This window comes from Dermacentor variabilis, chromosome 10, assembly GCF_050947875.1.
Source record: "Dermacentor variabilis isolate Ectoservices chromosome 10, ASM5094787v1, whole genome shotgun sequence".
NCBI classification, from domain to species: Eukaryota; Metazoa; Arthropoda; class Arachnida; order Ixodida; family Ixodidae; genus Dermacentor; species Dermacentor variabilis.
Window position 1 is genome coordinate 60,465,685 of NC_134577.1, and position 25,310 is coordinate 60,490,994.

General features: G+C 47.1%; 1 protein-coding gene across 1 annotated transcript in view; it reads right to left on the bottom strand.

Moving 5' to 3' along the window:
- Positions 1-1,806: 1,806 nt before the first annotated feature.
- Positions 1,807-25,310, bottom strand: part of LOC142560608 (MAM and LDL-receptor class A domain-containing protein 1-like) — a 50,985-nt gene continuing 27,481 nt past the window's right edge. The window contains exons 8-19 of the mRNA XM_075672822.1: positions 23,325-23,408; positions 20,906-21,093; positions 19,692-19,776; positions 19,550-19,579; positions 18,723-18,863; positions 17,635-17,954; positions 15,914-15,998; positions 13,899-13,928; positions 12,206-12,379; positions 8,274-8,596; positions 3,916-3,991; positions 1,807-1,948 (exon numbers count right to left, since the gene is read on the bottom strand). Of these exons, the coding sequence (XP_075528937.1) occupies positions 1,902-1,948; positions 3,916-3,991; positions 8,274-8,596; positions 12,206-12,379; positions 13,899-13,928; positions 15,914-15,998; positions 17,635-17,954; positions 18,723-18,863; positions 19,550-19,579; positions 19,692-19,776; positions 20,906-21,093; positions 23,325-23,408 (1,583 nt within the window). The 3' untranslated portion in view covers positions 1,807-1,901. The remainder of the gene's footprint in view (positions 1,949-3,915; positions 3,992-8,273; positions 8,597-12,205; positions 12,380-13,898; positions 13,929-15,913; positions 15,999-17,634; positions 17,955-18,722; positions 18,864-19,549; positions 19,580-19,691; positions 19,777-20,905; positions 21,094-23,324; positions 23,409-25,310) is intronic.

Here is a 25,310-nt window from a genome sequence, read left to right on the forward strand (position 1 = left end):
CATTACAGAATTTGACAATAGGATGGAATTCGACGACATTCACAATAGGCTTCCAGGGCAGCATTCTTGTAGTGACGCCTTCCGCTCCATTCCTTGCTGTAGAGCGATACCAAGTGTCGAGGGAGAATAATTTCATCCTCCCTCTCCATTTTTTCTTCCAGGAAGAGAAACCAGAAAAGAACGTTTACTTTTGGATCATGTTACCCAATGGGCGCAAGGAGCAGCCATAGATTAGCACGGAGGGCGCAGATTAGCATACGAACAGCGCGGTCATTGTTGGTCTACGCTAGGCTAAGTGCCTCGTCCTTCACCCAAAGGTTCCAAGAAAGCGAGAAGGAATTCCCTGCGCGCAGCAGCAGAAAGTTGTGGTCGCACCCAAGACGTAACTTTCGCGCATAGAGGTGGCCCTTAACTATACCTGGCGAGGCGAATTACCGGTAAAAAATGACGTGCGCACAATAAGATTGGCGTCGAACAAAAGCGTTTTACCAGGCGCCCCGTCTCGAGACTGCGTGTTGACGCAACTCAGTCGAGCGAATATTTTGGGGCAATGTTACCCATCAAACCGTCGTCGCTACCTGTGGGTATCCTAAGTCAGTAATACTGAGCACTTCCAAGTGCAACGACGAAGCTGAATGCAAACACATGTGCTGCATAAATCGCACTTGTTTGGATAAATGTGCACGTTTATTTCGCATATCTTACGCGGTTCATTTGAAGGCCGATTCAAGTTCTCAGCATGTGCTTATCAGGTTTCAAGTTTTGAGAGGCCGTTGTGTTGTTCCCAAATAAAAAAAAAAAGCGTCACCAATCTTGTGAAGCAATAGTTTTCGTGTCACGACTTGAAAAACCAAAACGACTTTCAGACAGCCTATTTGGTGCCTTTGTGACGAGATGTAAGGGCGCAAAAATATATGCATACGCAGTTGACAGTAGCGCTTCTCCCGCGTCTTCGTTTGCGCCACGTCTTTATTTTCGTAGTTGTCGTTCTTTTACGCTCTTAAATGATGCAAGACTTGTAAACTTCTCCCTTTTGTATGCTTTTTGTATGCCCAACCTCTTTTTTTTTATTCACCGTGTGGTAGGAAAACAAATGTTCCTAAGCGACACCGAGACAGCTGGTGCCTTTATAACACCGTTTGAGCGTGTTCGCTTGCTGCAGTATCTCATCTTCTGTTATCGATGATTCAAAAAGACCATATTCCATCCTGTATGAATTTTCACAGGGTCGCACATGGAATTGAATTCCTTTTCAAAAATCTAAACATTGCATATACTTTTTTCCCTTTGGTTCTGCAGCCAAGTTAGCTGTGCGTAGCTTGTGCCTCTGCGAGACGCAGTCAGAAAAAATGTGAAAGCGGGGCCGTTCTTCGCAGGGCCTGGGCACCTGAGATGTGAGTGGATGCCGAGATACAGATGTCTATTAAGTAATTCTAACAAAACTAATTTCGCAAGCACTGGTTTTATTTGTTCGCCATCCACACGTTTCGCCAAACCGCAGAAAAAATGCTTGGTGAGGGAAGCTAGCCTTCATAAAAATAAATAAAACGTTCCAAGCCCAGGGCCACTGAGGACGATGTATGCCGCCTGAAATGTTCTTCAGCGCTAGTAATGTCTGAAAATTCGAGTTGATTTAGCACCGCTGTAAGATACTGTGATGTAAGCGGAGAGTTCTAAAAAAAGATATCTGCTGCAGTACGTCAAAGGACCTCCCGTTTATACTTCCTGGTGCCTTGGCACCACCAGTTTGAGGGAGCAGGCAGTCCAGTGTTTTTTTGTTTTTTGCTTCGAGTGTAAGACAATCAGACTGACAGCCAATATGAAGGTGTTTTTATACGGCGACAGTGAAACGTTCTTTTTATGCTGGCGCTCGTGAGGCCCGGCGGATGTGTATTGCCTGCTCACACGTCCGTGGAGGCAGCAGGGATGATGGCGGAAGGGGGCCGCGCTGCAAAGTAGAAGAGAGAAAAATGGGTGGCATTTCTCACGATGCGAGTGCGGAATAATTATTACCACGGTTTGTGAAATGGTACTACGCAATCAAAGCTATAAGCTGCACCGTAAGTCATAAGATCGGAAACGTGTTAGAAAGCATGTAAAGAATATTGCCTGAAGAAAAGGCAAAGGAAAATCACGTGCTTAAAAGACTCATATTCGCGGCGGAATTGGAGTAAAATCATTACTGTAGTAAAAGCGGTTGGTACTCATTGTCCGAACCGAACATTTTCCATTTTGCCTTCCTTAACTCTGTGAAAATGTCTCACAATCACTGTAAGCGGCTCGCTTTGCCTTCGGCAGTGGTTTCCCAACTCCCTCGCTTGCAGCGTTCCGAATGGGAGAAATCGCTCTCTCTTGAGCGCAAGTTGACGACCCATCCATGATTCATAGCTTACGGACATTTCAGATATTTATAAGTACGAAGGTCCTCGTATCGTATCTGTGCATCGTATCGGGCGCAGCGCTGTAGCTTCGCATCTATGGCACGTGTGACGAGACCGATATCTGTATCGCACATGACACATGGTGGTGAGGGTACACACCCTCTCCCATTTACTGTATACATACACGGCCGTTGAATAAACGGAGACGCTTTCCGCTCCCCTTGGTTTGAGCCTCTGGTCATGTCTCGCCTGCTGCACCATCCGATACAGTCTTCATCTCAAGTCTGTTATGTACCGGACACCATATTAATCTCCACTGTGTTCATTTTATCAGTTTGTGTTGTACATGAGAGAAGTACGTACTTAACTAACAAAACTATCGTTTTGTCCTGTTCACTAGATTTTCTTTTCTCATTATGCTCGCTGTGCAAGCAAGTATTGTTTTCAATTGACTACCGAACGCTAGAGTGCCGTGCGTCTCCTTGCACACCGTGAACATTTCTTATGCCCACCATACAGGCCGTGCGGACAGCCCGAACTGTGAGCAATGTCAGGTGTGCGAAACTCTGCGACAATCACGTCAACTTGTCCAGAGCTGAGGCGAAGTGCAAAGGGTGACACGCGCATTGAGCTGCGTGTCTCGCACACCGCCATCTGTGTGCCACTCTGCGTATTTAGCCTGAGCGCTGGTCTTCCAGAATTTGAACTTTGCCTGACCAAGCGGCCCAGGTTTCTACGCCATAGGGAAACGCGCAACATCGGTTTTGCGACTGCCGTGTCTGAGCGGAACACGCTGGCAGAAATTGGAAGGCAAACATCGTCGGGAATTGCAATCTTGGCTGCTACGTGTGGCCACAGGGCGTCAAGGTCTCCTGCAATGGCTGGCATACGGGATCCTCGATGAACACCGGGCTAGACTAAGTAAACTGCTGTTTCACATGGTCAGTGTGTACGGTGTGGTAATTTTTAGGCTTTACACAATTAAAAAAGAAAGATCGCCCATTGCAGATAGCCTAGTTCTAGTCCTCGAGCTGGGTTATTCAGAGAGGCTGGCATCGCTTGGACGAGAAATAAATCGAAATTAGCTAATTACCTTTTTAATAACCTTCCCTGCTGTTCTCGGCGTCAATTTTTTATTGCTCTTGTTTTTCTTCTTTTTTTTCCTATTTTCCCTGTGCAGTGTAGCGGGCCACACCATACTATCTCAGACCAACTTCTTTGCCTTTACTCTAATAGATTATCCTCTCTGTTTCTCCCTCCCTCTCATTTTAGTACCCTTTCCCCTCACTTCCGTTTCTTTTCCTCCTCCTCCAATGTGCAGGGTAGCCAAGCGGTGTCAACCTCGTCAATTTTTCTGTCCTTTTCGTATAAGTTCTGTCATTTCCGGCTCTTGCTTTGCGCGGAGTGCTGCTGAAACACTGTGTGAAAGTGCAGAGATATAACTGTGAGGCACCTGCGCGTTTAGCGTCGCCTCGATAGTTCGTGAAAAACCAATCGAATGGAATTCAGTTTACGCGCGCGGTGCAGAACTTACTTTCACAGTTCCCCTCGTACATGGTAATGTCGTCCAATGCGAAGCCTCCGTCCGTGGCCTCCCCTTCGAAGTGTATCTGAAACAATGTAAAACGGCGCCCCGTGAATTTATTTTGCTGACCACGCGCAAGAAAAGTAACTGAGCGACAGGCTAGAAAAAAGGCTAATATATAGTCAATAAGACCGGGCTGCGTGCCATTATTCGTCATGGTGATCGACATTTATTCAAGACGCTTATAAATGTCGAGAAGATTCGAATATCTTGTTCAACATGGAGCCAACGAACAGCCCCACCTAACCGTTTCCCTTCTCCTTAAACCCATGTCGAAAAAGTACCTCACTGACAGCACCCTTGCAACAACTACGACAAGACGTTTCTGAGCAAGCTGAAACCAGATGTCGAAGTTAGTTTTTGACTATAAGACACATCTAAACGATTTTGATACTCTTGTAGAAAATAATATACTGATGACGTCGAGTGACGTTAATACTACTAAACTTGAAATGTGTAGGGGCTTGCGAGCCTGCGTAATTAGTCTTGAGAATTCGTTTATCAAAGGAAAATGCCTGCATTTAGGCAAATATGTTGAAACACGTGACTTTTCACTGATGTAGCGATGGTGCGGTTTGTGCTTCAAGTAAGAAAAAATGTGTGGGAAACCACAATGCTATTCATGTTCTACGCTAATATGCTGCCTTTTCCCGCCAAATAAATGGAAATCGATTGACAAAACTACGTTCCCATGTGCTTAGTAATAAGGTTGCTGTTAAGGGGTGCTCCTATCTTAATACATGAAAATGTCGAAATTATTCTGTTGGGTGTGTACTGCAGTCATATTCATTATGTTTGTTGCACCTAAAAGAAAAAAAAACGTATATATTTGTACTTCCCAGAAGTTGATGTTTGATTTAAGCCATCATTTTTCTATCCAAAAGATGCCCAAAATCAGAAGAAAAGAAATTAAGGCATGAAGTTTGAAGCTCTGAAACTCGCGTGTAAGAAATGATATCAGTATTCTGTGGAGTAACTCAGGGGAAGCATTCGAATATATTGGTAGCCCTGAAGTGCATGGAATTCACACGTTAAACACCTTTCTATAATGCACTTCTAGTTTTGCTTTATTATTCTCCAGTTTTGCTTTCGTAATTCATTTGCTTTCTTCTCACAAATAAATATATCAGTAAATAAGTAAATTAATGAAAAGTACTTCTTTAAACCTCGTAAATTATGCAACAATTTCTTGTCAGTTGAGGTCAAACACGACGCTCTTAATTGATTGCTTCAGGCACTCTAACAGATGAAGCTTAAAGATTTGTGCAGTGCATCTTTCGTGCAGAATCACGATGCCTTAAATATTACACCTCTTATAGAAGTGCATAATTTCCGACAACTCACGTTAAGACATGAGGCCACACATTTAAATACTGCCTTCTATACTTTGAAGAATTCAGCTATATTTTTTTTTAATGCGACGAATTATCTATAAAGATATTTACAAAAAAAATCTAATAGAAAGCTATGATAAATTGGAAATTGGATGAATGCACCAACTTACAATATTAGTGATCGATCGATCTCCTTGTTGCCACAGACCTTTGTTCAAGAAAGTTGATGCCATTTGGGGAGAGATCTAACTATATTCTCGCAGACCACGCTTGTGGCGAAGTACGTTCTTAATATCACAAGATTACACTGCTATCTAGGACTAGCAATGAGCGGAGCAGAACACGACGGGGTCACTTTTCTTTCATGGAGTAACGTAAACGAAAGTTTTCTTGTTTATATTTTCTTTTGTCTGAACGAACTTGAGAGGCCGCTTTCTCCACGTACTATCAAGATGCCACAGTGCACGTGCCCCCTTGTCATTCGATCAAAATATTTGCTTCGCGTTTTTTTTTTATTGAAATGAATATAAAAGAAAGAGATGTAGTCAACGTATATTGGTGACGGCTACTCCTTTTTCTCATAGCAGAAATATAAAAAAATATGTGCGGTTCTAAGAGCCGTCTTGGCAATGAGAACTGGTCATAAAAGATTGCTGCTGGGTTCTTTCCTGCAAATCTGGAGGATAAGGTACTCCACGGAGGTTGAAAATGAAATTCTTTTTTCTTCGGGGTAACTATTCCGAAGAGTTCCGAACAGGTAGGGAGGAGAGCATTAATCGTAATACGCGTTGTACACGAAAAGCCCAATAGCGCCGCCTATCACGTGACTGCCCTTCATGCGAGGATGAAAGCTCGCTCTCGGCCCCCCCCCAATTTGAGGCAATTACGAAGACATTCCTCTTCGGAAAAGAAGTTTTCGGGGACCGTGGCCTCGCGCATGCGCGATGCACACAATGCCACAAAAGCGCTGCACATGTGGCCTCTTGAGGCTGAGGGGACAACGAACGCTTCAGCGTGTGCGCGCAGGCGTGCTGTGAACTTTCCTTTTCTCCTCAACTGACCGTTTAGTTCCCTTTTCACCCTTACCCATCGCAGGGTGGCCAAGTATGCTCAGTCTCATTAACTTCTTCGCGTTTCCTTTATTACCCAGTTCTCTCTCTCTCTCTCTCTTTCTCTGCAGGTTAGGGAATTGGGTAAAGCTAATATGCATCCTCTAAACTTGGATTGGCGTTCTATAGAGTGTAGAGCTTCTGACAAAAAAATTACTAGAAGAAACTGGCGCTAGTAGTCTACCGGAGCTGCAACTTGCAAGTACAATGGTTTCAACCAGCCTCGTAATGGTGGATAGCACAGGTGCACCAGTCTCACTTCGGTCCCTCTGGTTCTGGTTTCCAGCCCGGATGTGGGACTGCAAATTTATCATTTTCAATGAAGTATCGCCTTATTAAAGCCCCAATTCGGAATGACTGCGCAAGCGCGCATGAGCCTGTTGCCTTCCTGAGTTTAAAAAATATTTTTAAAGTGAAATTTAGACACACTAAGCGTAAAAAAAGAACAATTCAGTGACAATTTAGTGTTAGATGCGAGAGAAACGCTTTACCTGCGCGTGGAAACTCTTTAAGGTCACGGGTCCACGATTTAGACTGCATTCATCACATTGCAAAGCGTTGTTCACGAGTTCATTCAGCAGATACACTTTCTTCCCATTTGACGCTCCTAATGCTAATGCATTGATACGCAACAGGAACGTCGGAAGCAACAAGTAGGAAAGTTATGCAAATAGATGTGCTAAATGTCATCCTCGTGGTAGCTGACAGATCTCAAGGCCACATTTCCCGTTAGTAATGAATTTTTAAAGCGAAGCTGTATATGTCTACCCTCCCGTAGATTTTTTAATGTCCGTGCCTCAAAACTCGCCCACCCTCCATGAGGAGGCACAGCAAACCAGTAAGGCATGTGCTGACACCTCGCGTAAAGTGAGGAAAGCTAAGAAAGCACCCAATACCACGTAACGCCGCCCTCTATGAGAAGGCGAAGCAAACCAGTAAGTCATGTGCTGACACACGGCGTAGCAAGAGGAGAGGTAGAAAACGGGCGACGAGTGGCAGTGAAGCGCAGCTGCCCGTAAGCGGCGAGGGGGGGGGGGGGGGGGGACGAGGGTGTATGTGGCGAAGCGACGCAGGTACCACGCCACTAAATTATACAAGGGTGCGCATGCGAAATTTCAGGGGAACTTTCTGGACAGACATTTCGGATTGAGTAGTTCGGTGTGCGACAGGCTGTGCTTCTTGAACGATTTGATGGTGATTGGTAACGTTCGAGATGCCGCGAAGAGCGAAGGTGATGCGGTTTTCTCAACTACCCCAGCTCCTGACTTAGCCAGCTGTTCAGTTTGGCTGCGCCGAGGGAGTGCTAATGGCCGTAGCGAGCATCGATCATTCGGTGTGACAGGTGGATTGCTAACAAGCCATCTGCCGGGTTTCCGCGCCTGCCCAAAGAACCGAATAGACCGTTAGTATGCTTAGTGCCCTAGTATAGGGAGGTCGCGCGTAGTGCGTACTGCCGAAGAACAAGCTGCTCACGAGGCCACCTTCGGGACCGCAGATGTGAGCGAGCGTGAGCGAGAGCGGCAGGTTGCACGAACCAGCGCGGAGTGTGCCGAGGAGGCTGTCCGTAAGCGGCGGGCTCGAACGGAAAGTCCCTCCAGATCGCTAAGCCATCGAATGCGTACGTGCATCGATTTGACGTTAACAAAGCATGAGTTTGCATTTGCGAGTACGCCGATCTGCGTAAATCACAGCGGCCACAGAACCATTGTGACCGTCACTGCTAGTGACCATGAGTGATGCCAATAAAGTATTCAGCACAAGCTTTTTTACCACGATGTTTACAGCCCCGCTGGTCATCCACGGGGCAAAACGGCATTGATTTTTTTGTAAGAACATTTATTGCTCCAGCCGAGGTTTAACTGACCTTGAACGGCGCCTCGGCGGCCACCTTGACCTGGCCGTATCGCCAGTCCGGCCGGCTGGTGTCCATGCGCCGCGTCGACAAGCGCCACAGCAGAGTCCGCGGGGCGGCCGCGTTGCCGTTGGCGGCACCGGCGTCGTCTCCGCCCGGTGGCGCCTCGGGTGCGTGAAATACGCTCAGCGTGGACGACTCTCCGCGGCCGAAAGGCGCGAACCAGAAGCTGAGGCAGCGCTCGCTCTGGCCCTCGAGCGCCGGGATCGGGGCGCTGCGGAGCACCGGGTTCTGCACCGAGTTCTGGTTGAAGATGTCGAAGAAGATGTAGCCGGCTGTGAAGATGGCGGAAAGAAGGCACAGTGAGTGCTGAAAGATCGAATGGTGTCTGGGGCTTTTTCTTCCCCCCGAAAGGCAGGATAAGAAAACGCGGGCAAATGAGGAACGGAGAGAAGAACACGAACGCCTCAGGCCTCAATCAACGCGGTCAGAATTCTGCCGTATGTCTCTTTTATGTTTCGTCCCTTGATTTACGCGTTGTTGTAATACTTAGCAAAGATAACACGAATAACCCTAATGTACGCTCTAGCTATGATAGAAAGTTGGCTGCGTTACCCGCCACACGGTGTTTGATTTCATTCTAATGCATCCCAGATTCTCGTCCCAGGAAGTGTAAGCAGAACAAAAATTACAGAGACGTTTCCCTTCGTGAATGCGATTTGCGCGCAAACGTATGGGTGCAATTTTTATATAATTGCGATTACAATATATTGACACTCCAGGCGCATTTCTGCCGTGGACGTCGGCGTGAGGTTCCGCAGAAACTTCAAGGGTGATAAAATCGCCTCCGCGAGCAGTATGCTCTACGTACAAGGGTGTGCGAGCGATCACAAATCAAACTCACGCACGCAACGGCCGAAATATGGGACGAAGCGCGCCGCCTTCCGTCGCGCGCAAGGCTTCGGGGCGAGGGTAGGGAGGGGGGCGCGTTCTCACCGGACGGCCCGGGGGGCCGCGCGCGCGCGGCCAGGTCGCTGTATCTTTAAAGCCATCTGCCACGGGTACAGGGTCCACGCTTCGCTGTGTTTTCGCGGCTTAGTTCGCGTTGGGGGGGGGGGGGGGGGGGGGGTGATGCGAGCGGCAGCACGAAGGTCAATCGCTCTCTGCTGCTGCCGCGTTTCCTGATTGCAGCGTTTGACAGCCAGTGTCCGAGGTTTGCCTATGCGCGCTGACACCGTGTTTGTTAATTTAGTTAGCTAGCGAATGTTTGGAAATTTATACGTCCGATAAAACAACTATCTTTACTTGGTATAGCTGCCCAATAATTTGCTATCGCAATTCATACAGGCTTCACGCTGTTGGAGAGTTCCTGAGCTACGGCGTCTCGCATGATAAACGCGCGCACGGTCGCAAGCCGCCAGGCCCATTCCTCGGGAGTCTCCTGCGCACGCGAACGCCACGTCTTTTGCCGGACTTGATAGGCTTGTGCGCGGCGCTCGGCGACGACTTCGGGGTCGGTCGACTCGCGTTCAGCCCGCCACCGCTTACGTTGCTGCTCCGTCCTGCTCACGCGGTGGTATAGGCCACTCGATCACAAGACAGGCCCTGTAGCTCCATAAAGTTCACACAACCCCTACCATATGCCAGAGGATGTCAACCCAGCGCGCCTCCGCCTACCTTCCTCCTCCGTGACGCTTCTCCTCGTTTCTCCATCCCCTTCTTCGCTTGACGTCATCTACACTCGCCTGTACGTGGCGTTACTTTGCCGCGCGCTCCTTCGCACTTCCACTGGCGCACGATTCTCTTCATCTCCAAGCGCCTTTCTTCTTCGCTTCCTTCGCGGCTTCAAACGCACATTCGTCGATTTCGCAAGCGGGCCAGTTACGCTTGCGCGTAAAATGCACACACACTGATAGGAAACCCTCGGACACAATTAAAATTTACTAAGGTTGTTGCTATATTTAAGAATAAAAGACCAGCTGCTTGTCTGCTTTGTGCCGATTAACGTGTGTCAGTCCAGCAGATAGTGAAGTAGTAAACTGGGCCGATACAGGAGACGCCGCGAGCAAGAGCGAGCCGATCCCGAAGACAGTGTAATTCGCGGTCGCCTAGATCACGTGCCGCGTGTAGCTGATTTGCCGGGCAGGCACTTCATCGCTAATCCTGCAAAACGCGTTGAAGGAGGTCAAGTGTTTTGTATCATTTAATTAACTGCTTAACGAAAGCTGCACTTTGCATAGATTTCAAAAGTGTTGCGTTGGAGCTGCGTACTCTTTTGTGGGTCGTCGTTTTCATTCAAGTGGTGGCGCCGTTTCCTTCGGCGTACAAAGGGTGCCTATGATTTGGAAGAGGTGGTGAGAACTGAGAGGCAGGAGTTTGTGAACCACATAGTTGCGTCACGCTCGAACTTAGAACGAACGCTTTGCAGAGAAAAAAAGTAAGTGGAAGGATCACAATGAGCCACTTCGAAAAATTGGGGAAGGAGATATCACGAAATCAGTATCTGGGCCTCAAGATTCCCACCACGAGGACATGCGCCTTGATTACTGCCCGGCTTGTTTACCAGAGTCGCACGAACAAAGCATTAACGGTGATTACCACGCATTTGCTGCTGTCCTTTGCCGCGAAAGCATTGTCTTATGCGGTATGGTATGGAATGGCAAAACTTTATTGAGGTCCTGCAGATCGTGAGTCATCACGAAGCGGGCCGCTTCCACGTGGGAACCGGAAGGCCAAACCTCACGGCCGCATCGTGGGCCTGCTGGACAGCCCAGAGTTGGTCAGCCAGAAGAGGGCTGCGGAGAAGCGCCTCCCATCTGGACGAGCTGTTATCGATTATAGAGCGTGACCGGGTACACCGCCAGAGCATGTGGTCTAACTTAGCCGTTTCTCCACAATCGCTGTCTTATGCGGTAGCTCTCAGAAAATTGGCTCTTCTGTGTTGAAGCAGGCCGCGCAATAGAATGTTCAGCAGGAAGCGAGAGCGTTTCGATAAAGCGACAGGTGGATGGGAACATTGTAAATCTACACCACGTGGCGCTGCAAGAACACACGCACGCTGGGGGCTTGGTGGTGTAAAGTTCTGGAAGTTACAAGATGGAGAGAACATCATATTCGTTGCCCTGCTCATCGATCAGAACTCAGATTTCCCTGCTCAAGTGCACGTAAAATGCAGAGAGGCGTTTATGAGTCAACCGTTGGAGCGATTCAAAAGAAATTTGTTCGGTTTGAGAGAGAAGGTTAAATTACAGCAATTTAGGACCTCGGTATTTCTTTAACAAAGGTTTCCCAAAATCGATAAGTTAAAAGCAACAGAAGCAATAAAAGTTTACACACCCTTCACAAACATTGTACCAAGAACAGATATCGCCACTCTGGAAACTGCATCTATCAGAACATTCCAAGCGAGAAAGCGTAACGCATGAATTTACAAATTAAGTGAAACTGTGAAAAACGTTGCGAGGGTATTGCAGAAGACCTACCCAGGAATCAGTAGTATATATTATAATACATCAATTTTTATCGCTGCAGATGTATTATTAGGTGCAGTTTACAGAGTTGCGAGATCATAATTTTTGTTTCATTCTGAGTTACAAAGCTGCAAACTGTTCACTTGTTTTTATAATGTCGCAATTTCCAAGAGCATCTATAAAGATATTGCATAGATTAAATATACACTTCCCAGGGTTACAAAAAATTATTTCTTCGTTCCTGTGTATATTGACATAGGAGCTCTAATGTAAAGCGTCGTGTTAAGCGCAAAGAATAGACACAGCCTTATGGCGAATCAAGAAAGCTTGGTAGCAGCACGGCTACTCCACCCCCCCTTTTTTTTTTCAAGATGACATTCTCATAAAAACTGATTCATTCCGCTACAAGAACGTAAAGCGAAGCATGGCCGACCACAGAGATCTCTGAGGCCACGAGTTAAGCGGGGAACTCACTCGGTGCCCGGTAGGTGTGGTCCTGCAGGTTGGCCGGTCGGCTCACCACCGAAGCAAGCCTCCAAGTGAGCGAGTCCCTGGGAACCGATCCGACACGCCCCACCAGGTTGGTCGTCGGCGCCGATTCCGTGTAGTTCATCCAGCCGCACATGTCGCGTTCGAAAGAACACTCGCCTGCGTACAGCACCGGCGTTACACCGTGTGGCCGGATGCACGCACGCGACTGGCGGTTGTCGTGCGAGACTGCTAATCGACAGAGTGGCCTCCGAGATCACCTTCGCACGCGATTAAACGGGCGCGGGGGTAATCTCCGAGGCCTTGTCTGTGGCTTGTAGCTGGCACGCGGTTGAAAGAGATCACTCTTCTGTTGTACAGCCTTACAAGAAATTGAAAAAAAAACAGGCAGCCTTTCACGGTTGAATAGGCATCAGCGGAAATCTTAGCAACTGAAGATCGCGTGTCCCAGAAGTATGCAGACACAGGTAACGGCGGTCAGTTCGGACATTTTTCACTGCGTGGGGGGCGTGCTGTCTGCGACTTTTTTTTTTTTTTTTGTAATTCCAAGAGGAGAGCTTTGCTCTTCGACGTTACCTGCATGGATGCTTAAGGACTAAGATACCTCATGCAAAAAGTTTGACAATGTAGACACGATTAGTTTCAGCTGCTAGGTGTGAGCAACAAACGCGAGTCAGAAATTTTAGTACAGTTCATTGTCTTTCAGTCTCAAAAATGAGGAGGCACGCATAAAAGTCAGGAAGACTTGGGATATATGATCAGGTGAGCGGAGGCTAAGATGCGAGCGGAAGATATCATTAGGAGAAGGCTGAGTATAGGCGAACACGAGCTGTAGAATAGACTTGACACAAAGATAACAGAACGCACAATTCATGATATTTATGGTAAGATGACACCCGTCGGGGGACCCGATTGAAAGACGAATCCTCAATGTACGCACGCGAGAAAAAGTTTGGTATCAGCAAAATGTAAATAATTAAATGAAATCTCTTCCAGCAAAGCACCGGGCAACCCTGAATTGCTTCGATACATTGCATTAATCCAACCCGCACACATAGGCTGTACTACTTGATTTCAGCCTGCACGCGCAGGCTACGGAGAAAAACAAATTATCTTTAGGAGTCCCCGTTGGTCGGCGAACTTTTTTTTTTCTTTTTTTTTTTTTTTTGCTCGCGAGCCTTTCTATGCAAGTGACGTATATTGTGACTTCCTAGAGGCCTATAGAGAACTATCTACACTAAAGTAAGTCCAATTCAAGCAACAATAGCATCGTTGCACGAAAATACGTGCGAGCTCGCCACAAGCTGTACATATGGCCTGGGAACTATTGCGACAGATTTTATGCTCTATCCGTAGTTTCAATGGCCGATAGACGCATAGCGTAACGCATAACGAAAGATGTAATCGCTTTATCCTGCTCATTAGTGAGGGCGTAATGCCTTGTGTAACATCTGCCACAGCTTTTCTGGGGGAGGCTAATTGTAAGCGGCATCACTCCGTTCATGTGACCGAGGCTTCGTGGATTTTACACCAAAGCATATCTACCCTACAGGACCCGGAAGAGATATCACACCATGCCCGATCACTTTCTCTAACACGGGTACCAGCTGTTCTGCAAAGCGGAGAATGAAGGAGCGGATGCAACGAGGAGGAAGCGAAAATTGCAAGAGTGGCTTACCTGGAATAGCCTTGGCCTTTTCCGGAAACGCTAGACGAAAGTAACAAAGATGTTGTTTATGCAGATGGAGCTGCAACACAAGTGCGACACTTAAATTATGTGCAATGATTATCTTTCACACCCTTATAACAGCAACCCGAGCGACTCTTACATGATGACGAATTCCTTGTATTACCATCTACGCGCCATTGAAAGCGGACCGGTGGGGGTGCAAGTTTACTGAGTAAAAAAAAATTACTGCATTCCTTGCGCTACGTAGCGCACTGGCGTTAGACGGGCTAATCTGCGTTGGCACCTCGTTTACTAAACTGCATCGCAATGTTTCTATGTGTCACATGTAAAACAGTGAGTGACAGCCGTATCTGCTTGACAATATTGGTCGATTTGTCGACTAATTAGGGGTCGGGCTGCCACCTGCTACCAGCCTGGTTAGCTCGTGTGATAGAGGGACAACCTCGGAAAATTGGTGTAGTGTTCAGTCTCCAAGCCACGACGCGAACTTTATTTTCCTTCTAGATAACCAGAATATATTTTGTTGGTGGCTTTGTTCTACTCTTGGGTGGATGATAATTCTTCTGTTACATGAAACCTCCTACGCCTTGCGCGTTTTTAAGTGTGTCTGTGTGTGTGTGCGTGGTTTTTGTTGCTCCTTGCTAAATATATATCGTCGTTATTCCTACGTGAAAATGTTCTTCAGGCATTTAACTGCGCTTTAAACAAGAGTTACCGGTAGCTGTACCATAATGTCATGTCTAATATCTCACTTTTCATAAATCCCAGATACCTAAGCACTTCTTACGACTTGTGAACGCGAAAGCATTGATGTCCAATTGAACGCCGCTGAGCGGTCTCTCCAGTTATGAACTCCTCGCGGGCAAACGAGTGCATTGAGGCGCTTGGGGCGCGCTTTGATTTCGCCCTACCGAGGCCCACTTAGAACGTAGACGAGAGCTTGCGCGGACAAAGGAACGTGCGGATAACACAGGCTTCTGAGAGGGAAAGAGAGCGAAAATGACGTGGCGTCGCGGCTCCCCCTCCCCTCACGCAACACATGGAGCACCACTCCAGCAGCAGTTGTCCCCCTTTCACCCGCTCTGCTCCGTCGAAGCGCGCTGGCGCTGTGGCATCGCAGCCAACGTGCATTTACCTTCCGTTTCACTCCTACAGATTACAGACACCGGCTTTTTCTATCGATGAGCCATTTCACGCTTTCGCATCAAAATCGCGCGGCGTGGACTGGGGGCAAATGTTACGTTTGCGCGCAGTTGTATGTGCGCATGCGCTTACGTGTGCACGCAGCGTAACAAACAGAGCAACGGTCAGTGATGGCGAGCTAAGCGACAGCGGCCGAACGCAAGAAAAAAAAAACGCTCAGACATAAGATGAACCTCAGTTCACTGATGCGGCTTATTGTTCTTGCATCTCATCTGTACTCATTCATTGCTTGGTCGCAAGCGGTAATATAGCCTATGTAACCGCAAGCCCATTGACGTAAACCTTAAATGATAATGATGATGACGATGCTGCTGCTGGTGACGATTTGTTGGCAATCACCTCGAAATGAGGCGGTGACGAATAGTCACGATAGACCGCTTGCGCTAATCAAGTAATTTTATATATTAATCAGCCTAGCTTCCTGTCTCTGTCTTCTCTATCTTTTCTCTATTTCTCAAAACCTCCATGCCTACCTATGTCTGAATCGGATCCGGCCCTATCAATTTATTCTCTGCTTTCCTTTCTTCTACCACTACCACAAACGCCTCTTGCTTGTCTCGACCGCCGACCGGTTAACGCTTCTATGCGCTTTAACTCCCAGCGCTTCTGGAAGGTGAACGTTTCCTATACGGGTGTCACTGATGAATAAAAATGATTAAGGCCACTGCCCGCCGCGTAGCGTAGGCACGCGAAAGACTTCTAGTCGAATGTGCCGAATGCACCAATGCGACGCGAGCGCTCGTCGACTTCGCTGCGCTAAACGCTCTTTCGCTGTCGCATACTTCGAGCATACACTCAACTGTTGCAGTCGCCGTCGAAGAAGCTGATGTCATCCACTGCCACGTAGCCCACCCTTCCATGGCCCCAGATGCCTTCCAGCACCACCTGCGCGCCCGTAAGAGAATACACAAGAAGTAGAAGTACGTCCTAGGGAAAAAAAAAGTTGACAGTCACTAAACTGTTCTTGCGTAGCATGCGTACTTGTCTGAGTTGTCACCTTTAATTAAAATTCCACCTTAGTCCACCTTGCTCCGATTGGTACCAATCTTAATCGAACCTTATTCAATTTATTACACGCTCATCCACCTTGATCCACTTTAATCCAGCTTAATATATGTTATCCTGCCCTAATCCACCTTTAATTCACCTTCATTCAATTTTGTGTGTGGGTCACAGCGTCCGGCCGACGCCGTGGCGGTTCGTCGTGGGATTTCGCAGCACCAGCCGCAGCAGGTCCAGCGCCGGGAACATGACGTCATCACTTGGTCACGTGAGTTTTGGTACCATCGGATGATAACGCCCGACGGACGCCTGATTTTTCGCTTCATGGAGCATATAACGCTTTCGCCCTTACAAAAGTGTAAAATAAACTCATTTATTGCACTTCCTGGGAAATACACCAGCAGCGGCTAGACTGTACACCGGCCTGTTTAATGATTATGATTGCAGTGCACGGCTGTATATTAGCGCGATAGCATTAAGGGCCCCGTGTCGCGAAAAACCCGCCGTAGAGCGTCGTGTGCCCGGCGCCGACCGTCTTGCGAGGCAGAAGTCATATGCACCAGGCATACGCAACCATGCAGGCCCTACGTGTAGCGCAAAGACGTTAGCGAACTTAGTTAATTTCACAAAGTAAAGTGCATCAGAAAAATTATAACACACACACAGCTTACAGACATGACAGCGTGGGATTGTAATTGGAACACACGAGAAAACACAATTATGTCACGCGGACACTCAAACACAAACCTCTTTTCCAGCGTTCCTACCGTTCACAGAGCGGCGCGCCGAACTCGGTGCCTTGCAACAGCACCATCCAGATGGTCCACGCAAGAGGCCGCGTTTCTACCAGAAAGCTCGCCTTCGTGCATAGCGCTCGCCGGCAGCGTTTCCCGCTAAACGTTACGGTTACATAAGCTGCAGTTGCCGGGAAGTGTAAGTCAGGGAACCTTTAATGCTATCGCGTTCCACTCTAAAAAATCGAAGCCCCTTAAGCGTCCTCCGAATTGCTTTCATCTTTTGCAATGCCGACCGATAGCGCCGACATCCCTGCGTAGACGGCGTCAATAGGCGCTACAGATTCCCTTTCAACCTCACATTGCTGCTGCGAGAGGTGAATCGGACGCAGTATAGCGTAGGAAGTGCTCTCACTTACCTCTGATGTTAAAATTCTAAAGAGAGAGAGAGAGAAGGGAAGACGGAAAGGCAGGGAGGTTAACCAGACTGAGTCCAGTTTGCTACCCTACACGTGGGGAGGGTAAAGAGTGATGCATACAGTTAGGGGCGCTTACATGCATTCCCTCAACGAGAGCCGTAAACACGTCATGATCACGGTGATTGTCCACTGTTCGCAAAGCCCGAGGTCTCAAGCAGGGTAATTACCGTCCTCGCATATCTCTGCATGGACGCTACTTCCTGCACGACGTACGCCATCTTGCGCGGATCAAGCGATTGAGGTCTGTGAACAGAGACGCTGCAATTTCACCCATCGCCCATTGCGTGTACACCCTGCACCACCTGCCTGGTAGGCCTCGTTGATGGGGTTCCCGTCGGGGAGCTTGATGGGGCACCGGGCCACCATCCACCGGTGGCCCTGGTGGTTGTTCAGCCTCCACACGGTCTGCAGCGAGAAGAGACCCGGCGCCGCGTCGCGCAGCACGTGGACTCGGAGGGAGCCCAGGCTGGGCCCCGCCGGGTCGATGGTCCGCTCGAACATGTAGTAGGCGAACGAGATGCAACGGGGCAGCACGGAGTCCGGCCCGAGCTTGGGGCTCACCAGCCACGCCTTGGAGCCGCCCCGCTGGGGCAGGTGGCTCGAGCTGGCCAGGTTCATGTAGTATCCTGCGAGGACGGGGCCGAGGGTTCGGAGGATAAGGAAAGGCAAACGAAGGACACGCTCCGGCGTGTAAATTGCACTGTGGAAATATAACGCACGCCACGCACGTGGCGTTCAACTGTTGATGCCGTGTATAACAACACGGCTAAGACGTAGCGTGCGAAACAGCGTGATCAGGCAGCATGCTGTATGGCAAATGAATTCAACTTTACTCGACATAAGCCTCAGATATGTCTAACATTCGACATGATAGGGAAAAAAGTAAATAAAAAGTAAATAGCCAGTACATCGCAGGGTACGAATACTAGTCAATACAGCTATATACAGCATATACCTAGACGTTAAACATCTTGTTTTAATATCTTTCCTTCCTCCTTCGTAATTTTAGGCACAAATATGGATACCCGTTGCAGGCCACAGAGTGAGCGGTAGCTAGTTTCTGGAAGGTGTCAAACTACTGACGGTGAGCGCACGCTTGTGCAGACGAAGACTCATGGAAATGAATAGGCGGAACATACCAATATTAGGATTCCAGAGACATCGTATAATCTGACTGGCTGGTCATGTTTGGTTTTCTCTCTTGCGCTGTACCTGCCGCGCAGCATCGAGAACTCGCAGACACATTTTTTTTTTTTACCAGTTACCACGGTTGAAACGCTCGCGCTTGTTGCGCCGTATACAACATTATTAGCAATTTGACTGATGAAGTGAGAAACGTTCAGGTTCCATTATTGGAACAAGCGAGTGCGATCCATACGGACGGTCGCACTGACCGTCCGGCTTTCGCTTGGTGTGATCCGCGGGCGGTCCGTTGACCCCGTAGCTGTACTGGCGGGTCCAGTCGAGATCGTCTAACCCATCTGCCGGGTGAGGGTTGGTCCAGCCGCATGTGTCTTCCTCGAAGTTGCAGTCACCTGCGTGTTTGGGGCGTGGTCAGCCGTGCAGTTGCCCGTGGAGCAGGTAATTTTCATTTCTTGCGACGACGCATTCTGTGCTTCAACGTGCAAGCATGGTCACAAAATTACGGGATCTACGATGCAAGAAAAAGCAGAATATGGTCCCGGGCCTGGGCAAATCTGCCTGTACACTTAAAATGTGGAAGTGCTAGCGAGCAACGTAGTCTTGCACTATTTTTTAATGGCTGCGAGCTAGAAGCTCGGCTGACATTTGGCTTTCTCGCGGGAACCGCATCCCTGTAATCTTTTGACTTTACCTATATTAAGCGTACCTTGTTTACGTTTGTACGTGTGCGCTTTGCAGGCAACGACGTTCCCGCGCTTTTGCTTTTAAGCACACAATTGCACTCCGCGGCCTTTCAGAACATTTGTGTGCACAAATGCTAGCTTTTATCAAAACGCCTCGCCGTACTTTTCGAGTCACTCACTTATATAACTTTTTTTGTTTAATGTTCCCCTCTACAAGTGCTGGGGAAATGACGATATCGAATATGAGCAAAGAAATATACGTTTGACTGCAAACAAACTCTAAGGTATCGGTAGAATATCTTGTATAGAAGTTCATTGAGCTTTGGTACTTTGATGCCAGATGCTTGCGCAATGAAAAAAAGATGATTCTTAATATGTGTGGCAAAAGAACGTACCTGAATTTCTGGCAGCCGTCTGCGGTGAAACTGAAAATGATTAAAGCAGAAGGTGAGTGAAAACGGGACACACAGGTAGCATAACTTGCGAGGGAAACGGGGCACTTTGACAATCGAGCGTAGCCAAAATATCAGTACTCACTTGGGCAAGTGCCTACCCTGAAGGATATGTTGTCGATGGCGATGTTGCCCAGGGAGTTTGCGCCTACAGTGGCCTCGAGAATCAGCTGAGGGTTAGGGTTAAAAGCGGAGTCACAAAATGAAAGGAACACTTTAAAGATTATGGTATTCAGTTGAAAAAAGACGTCGGAGCATTAATAAAAAACATATAGGAACGGTGTATACCATAAGGGGAATAGATTATTAGTGTCCATATTCCTACCTGGGTTGAGCGGGGCTTAATGTTTCACAACACTATACCTATGAGATACTCTGTGCTTGAATGGCTACATAATAAGTTTGAACACCTGCAGTTCTTGAGGTGCCCTAGGGCAGGATACAAGGGCATTTATGTTTTATTTAAGACTTAATGGTGAGGTTGGAAACAGTGTTAACTGAAATATCAATGTCTATCGCCAGAAATTCGAGCTGGCGAGAAATTCGAGAAACTGGCGCCACATGTACAGGATTTTAGCTCAACGGTTTTGACTTCAGTACTGTTCAACTTCAATTCCATAATAAGGGCATGTGCTCTAAATGAACTTGGAAGTTATTTGGTGAAACTTAGTTGCTGACATCACACTGCGACTGCGAACCGCCTGATAACGTAAATTAACCCATATGTGATAATAGCGCTAGATTCCAGATAAGATATCTAATAAATCCTGTTTACACTATAAAAAATACCAACTGCAATGTCTACAAAGCATTTAGGTTAGCACTATGCTAGGGCCTCTATTCCTCTGCCTCCATAGCAGCGCCCCTCTCGCGTCCATTCAGCATTTTCTTGTCACTTCTATTCAGTCTTTTCCGTATTCCTAATTGAAAAGGCGTGGTCGCCTTATGCAGGCCTGCTTTTTTTGTCAATTGAACATTGCGTTGCTCACCCTTTTGAAGGGCAAGTTAAACGTTTCTCTCAGGTTTAATTGAAAGAAAAAGTTCCATTGGTTTGAAATCGTACAACCAATATTCATTGGTTCACACTTTGAAGCGCAAGTTTGCCATTTCCTTTAAAGGTTTACTATAAAGGACAAGTTATATTGGTTATACGATGTATAACCAAACAAAACCGCTAAGTGAGATTGGGGAGAAGATAAGAGGGGCTATTTACTGTATCCCTTTAAAAACCGCGGTGGCTCGGCGATATCCGAACGTTTTAGAGCAGCCAGGTTTCAGCGAGGCGTGAGATGGGCGTACCGTGAAAGGTTCGGTGGTGGCGACCTGCACCTGGGCCGTGTACCAGCTGTTGCCCGCCTCGCCCGATATCTCCCAGATGGGTCGCGGCGGAGTCTCGGCGCCTTCGGCGTGCTGCAGGACCCTCAGCGTGCCGATGCCGTTGCCGAACATGTGCGTGGCGAAGCGCATGCACATGGGCAGGTTGGCGCCTTGGAGGTTGGCGGTGGTGGTTCCCGCGGGACGGAGGGACAATGCGAAAGAGAAGGCATCGTCGAAACGTGTTCTGTATGCAGCCATTACAGTAATATATACGGGTGTTCCACCTTGCCCGAAAAGAACGACCCTTACTGAAATACAGGGTTGCTCTGAGGTGCTGGCGAGAGAAGAAAGAAGAAGAAGAAGATGATGATGATGAGGAGGAGGAGGAGGAGGAGGTGGAGGTGGAGGAGGAGGAGTTATTGGGATCCAATTTGAAACGGGGCGGAGCCAAATAGTCCCCTAGCTTGCACGAGCTAAACGGCTGTGCGCTATACATGCTTTTCATTCTAGCAATTTTGTATAAATCTCCTTAACCCTTTTTATCTTCCTCGAAACTTCCCTGTTTCCCTTGTACCGCTATCGGTGCCTTTAACGGATACGCTCGCATCAATCTCCTCCCTGTTTTTTCCCCCACAGTAGCGAGGCTGGTGGCGACATCTAGTGAGGCTTTTTCCAACTACCGTACTTTAGTGCAACTAAAAGGCGTTTGCAGCGCTTTGCTGTTGCATGAGTGTGCGCGTCGAATAAATGTCATAACTGAAGTGTGTGCTAGCCACAATGTCATTACCGACGCTTTACACCAACACTTAGGTAAGACTATGACAGGCCACTGCAACCATAGCTCTGTGCCCTCTGTAGCCACCAACGCGGTTGCGGCGGCCTGCCTACGTCTCCAGTAACACCAGACTACGCGAAAGGCGGCACGACCTCTGCACCAGGTGAGGTTTATGCTTTCCGTATAAACGTATATTGCAGCACGCAGAATACCGGAGCGGTAGGCATGAGCAGCGGCGATGGTGCAGCCATCTCGTGAAGCTCATTTCAGAAAGAGCGCGAAGAATTGGTATCGCACTGGCAGACTATGTGACAATGAGCAGTTTCGTCGAGCATAGCCAAGCAACTCAAGAATACTTCTCTAAAACGTTGTGTTGGAATCACCACAAATCGTCACAGGACGTCCCTTAGAGAGCTGCTGCTGCTGCCTTCCACGTTTTCGTTTTTTCTTTCTCGTTTTTTTTTTCTTGCGTTACGTTCTCGACCGTGCGCAAACGCTCGGACTGAAACTCTCTGTTTACACACGAGATCGATTGATATATCACCTACAGACAGGCTGTACAATTTTTCGTTGAAGTAAAATGAATGAGAAGCTAGAATTCGTTTCAGCCGAATTCCAGAATCAACCGAATGAATATTTAAGAAAAATGTGACCCTGGGTTGGTCAAACACACTGGAGTAGATGCACCGAAGCAACGAGAATTAAGGACCAGACTGGTGCGAGTAAACAAACGCAGGACACAGAGCGCAAAATATTACCTTTCTATTCTTCGAAATCTAGAGATTATATTTGTCTGCTTACTCCAGCCTGGGCCTTCAGTCGTTTTTGCGGGCAAACTTTAGAGTTTATTTATTATTATTATTATTTTTTTGACGGGAGCGCCGAAGTTTACAACACAGTTTTTCGGTCTCTTGAAGGGCACAGTCCAATAAAATCAGGTCACGTGCGTGCTGGACGTTATTCGCTTTAATACTTCTTCCCGTCCCTTGTGACTGATACATTTGTGCTTCGTTTCTCGAAACTGTAGTACAAGACAAAGCGCACTTGTTTGTGAGAAAGAATTTCCTCGGGCACTGTACATGTCTTCTACCCCACTTACTGGCACATGAACACAAAGCCCACTAGTTAGGCGAGAAAAAAGAAAGAATCAAGAACGGTTCGCTGCTACACACCGCCACACTATCACGGAAATTACGAGTGGTCAGCGTTTCATTTTTTCAGGCTTGAAAAAGCCGTGAAAGGAATGGCAACTACCTCTCGGTGAAGGCGCACTTATGACAGTACTGGCAAGCGGATATTTCATGAAAACCAAAATGCGGGTTGCTCTCGGTGCGCTATTGACATTTCCCACGTTTTTTCAAACGGAAGTCGTGTAACTCCCGCGTAAATTCCTCATCGTTCCTGCTATAGAATTCCACGCAAAACGTAGAATCGTTGGAGCGTGCTCGAAATTTCGCTCACCGTAAATAATAGCCTGTACCGAGTACCTCGTAGATAACGCAGGACCTATACGCCCCATGAACGTTCCTTCAATAAATGGTACAGGACATCACTCCCGTCAGTCAATACTTTCGCGTCAGCAGAGTCCTTTAAATGCTTTCAGCTTGAATGCAAAGCTGCTTTTACCTGTAGCCTTCAACGTCGGGCTAATGAGCCTGGCCCGGTCCATGGGTCTTCTCGGGAATGACGAGTCGATGAAGATGTAGCCGCCTGCACGGCGTCAAATAATTCTGATAACCGTACGCACGGAATGTACAGCCATTCAATGCGCTGTCTTACCTCCCTATTCAAGAATGCATCTTAACTTGAAGCCCGATCGTGACTTGATGTAAATTGTGCCTGTCGCGAACGCGCTAAAGTAATTGAAATGAGTGTCCGGGGCACATCTCCACCAGGCTCATTTACATGAAGTCAACCGTGGCATTCCAGTCAAGATGCATTTCTATATACGGGGTGAGGCACCTATTATAGGCAACGAAAACTGCTATTAACAGGTAGCTTTAGCTCGGGACCATTTCCGATGCTACCGATGCAAATATAGGTAAAACGCGGAAAGGCTTCTATAAGACAACCCTTGGACCAGTCTGAAATGAAATTTGTTGCATTTGAGAGATCAAGTTAAATTATAGGGATTGTCAAATACGAGTACTTTATTTAGAGTCTGAGGATCTTTTTTAAAAATCTTGCCGAAAGTGATAAGCTTAAGAAAAACAAACACGAAGTTTAAGAATCCATAAGTCTGTCCCAAGACAGAGATCTCAGTTCTATAAAGTGAATCCGTTAGCGCATCTAAATCAGGAAAAAAATGGTGTGTTAGTTTATCGCTTACGTGATTTAGTTAGAATGTTTACAAACATCTTGCGAGAGTTCTACTCACGTATTAATGACACATTTAATATCGGTGCATAATACATCAATTTTGTTCGCTTTTGATGCATTGTTAGGTATAGTTTACACATTGATATCATTTTGTTGCTGAGTTACAGAGTTGTAAACCTGCTAACATTGTCTTTTAATATGCTGCAATTCTCAACAACCTTCTTTTTTTAAATAATTGACAGTAGAAATACAAATTCTACTTCTACAATAACGAAGTTCTTTTTTTTTGTGACTGCAACATATCTTGTCAAATCTCATCAAACCAAAAAAAAAAGGAATTCTCTGTTATCTTGTATTCAGATGAGAACCGTGAAGCTAAAGCTTCCTTATAAGGCCGAGATAGGCTTAACAACTTAGCGCGATAAACGAATGGCGGATAACGTGGAGCACATGCTCTTATGATGTCGCGTTATTTATCCACCAAGAAATGAAAATCATATTACTGTTCCCATAGCAATATTATGGGGTTTAACGTCCGGAAATAGCGGGGTGTGTGATAAGAGGCGCCGCAGAGGACTCGAATGCCTCTGCTGTGCGTAAGACAGCCTCCTATATCAAATTCACAGTAATAGTTTCATGTGCTAACCATACTAGGTCTTTTTACGAATGACCTGTAGCACACAGCACAAATATACTCATTGAGCTGCGTTACTCCAAGAGGCAGAGAATAAGTACACTGGAATTAAAAAAGCACAATTGAACGAATAACAAAGTCTCTCTGATCAACTTTGTACCTAATTACTCCAAGTTACATATTGCAATATACTAATTGAGGCCAGTGATTTTACAAGGCACATACAATTGCAACAAATTTTCGAAACTAGCGCCAGTTTTGAGATAAACACTGCGAAACATGCGCTAAAAGCACACTGTTGTTCCACTTATATTTTTACCAGAACATATATTTTTGATTACAAAGAAGGCGCCAAATAAAACAACAGACGAAGGAAGGAGACACGAGACATATTTTTTGCATTAAAGCCCAAGAATTACTGGATATAAGCACTTCGTCGCAAACTTTGAGAACACATATCTCGAAAATGGTGTCATACTTAGCACACGTTCCAAGTGGATATGACTTTCGAAGTCAGCGGCTACAAATCGGTAAAAAAAAATTTAATTGTGCAGTTTTATCTGCGAAAACCACGATCTAATTATGAGGCACGCCGCAGTTAAGGACTCCGGAAGTTTGGCCCAGCTGGGGTTCTTCAACGTGCACTTAAATCGAAGTAC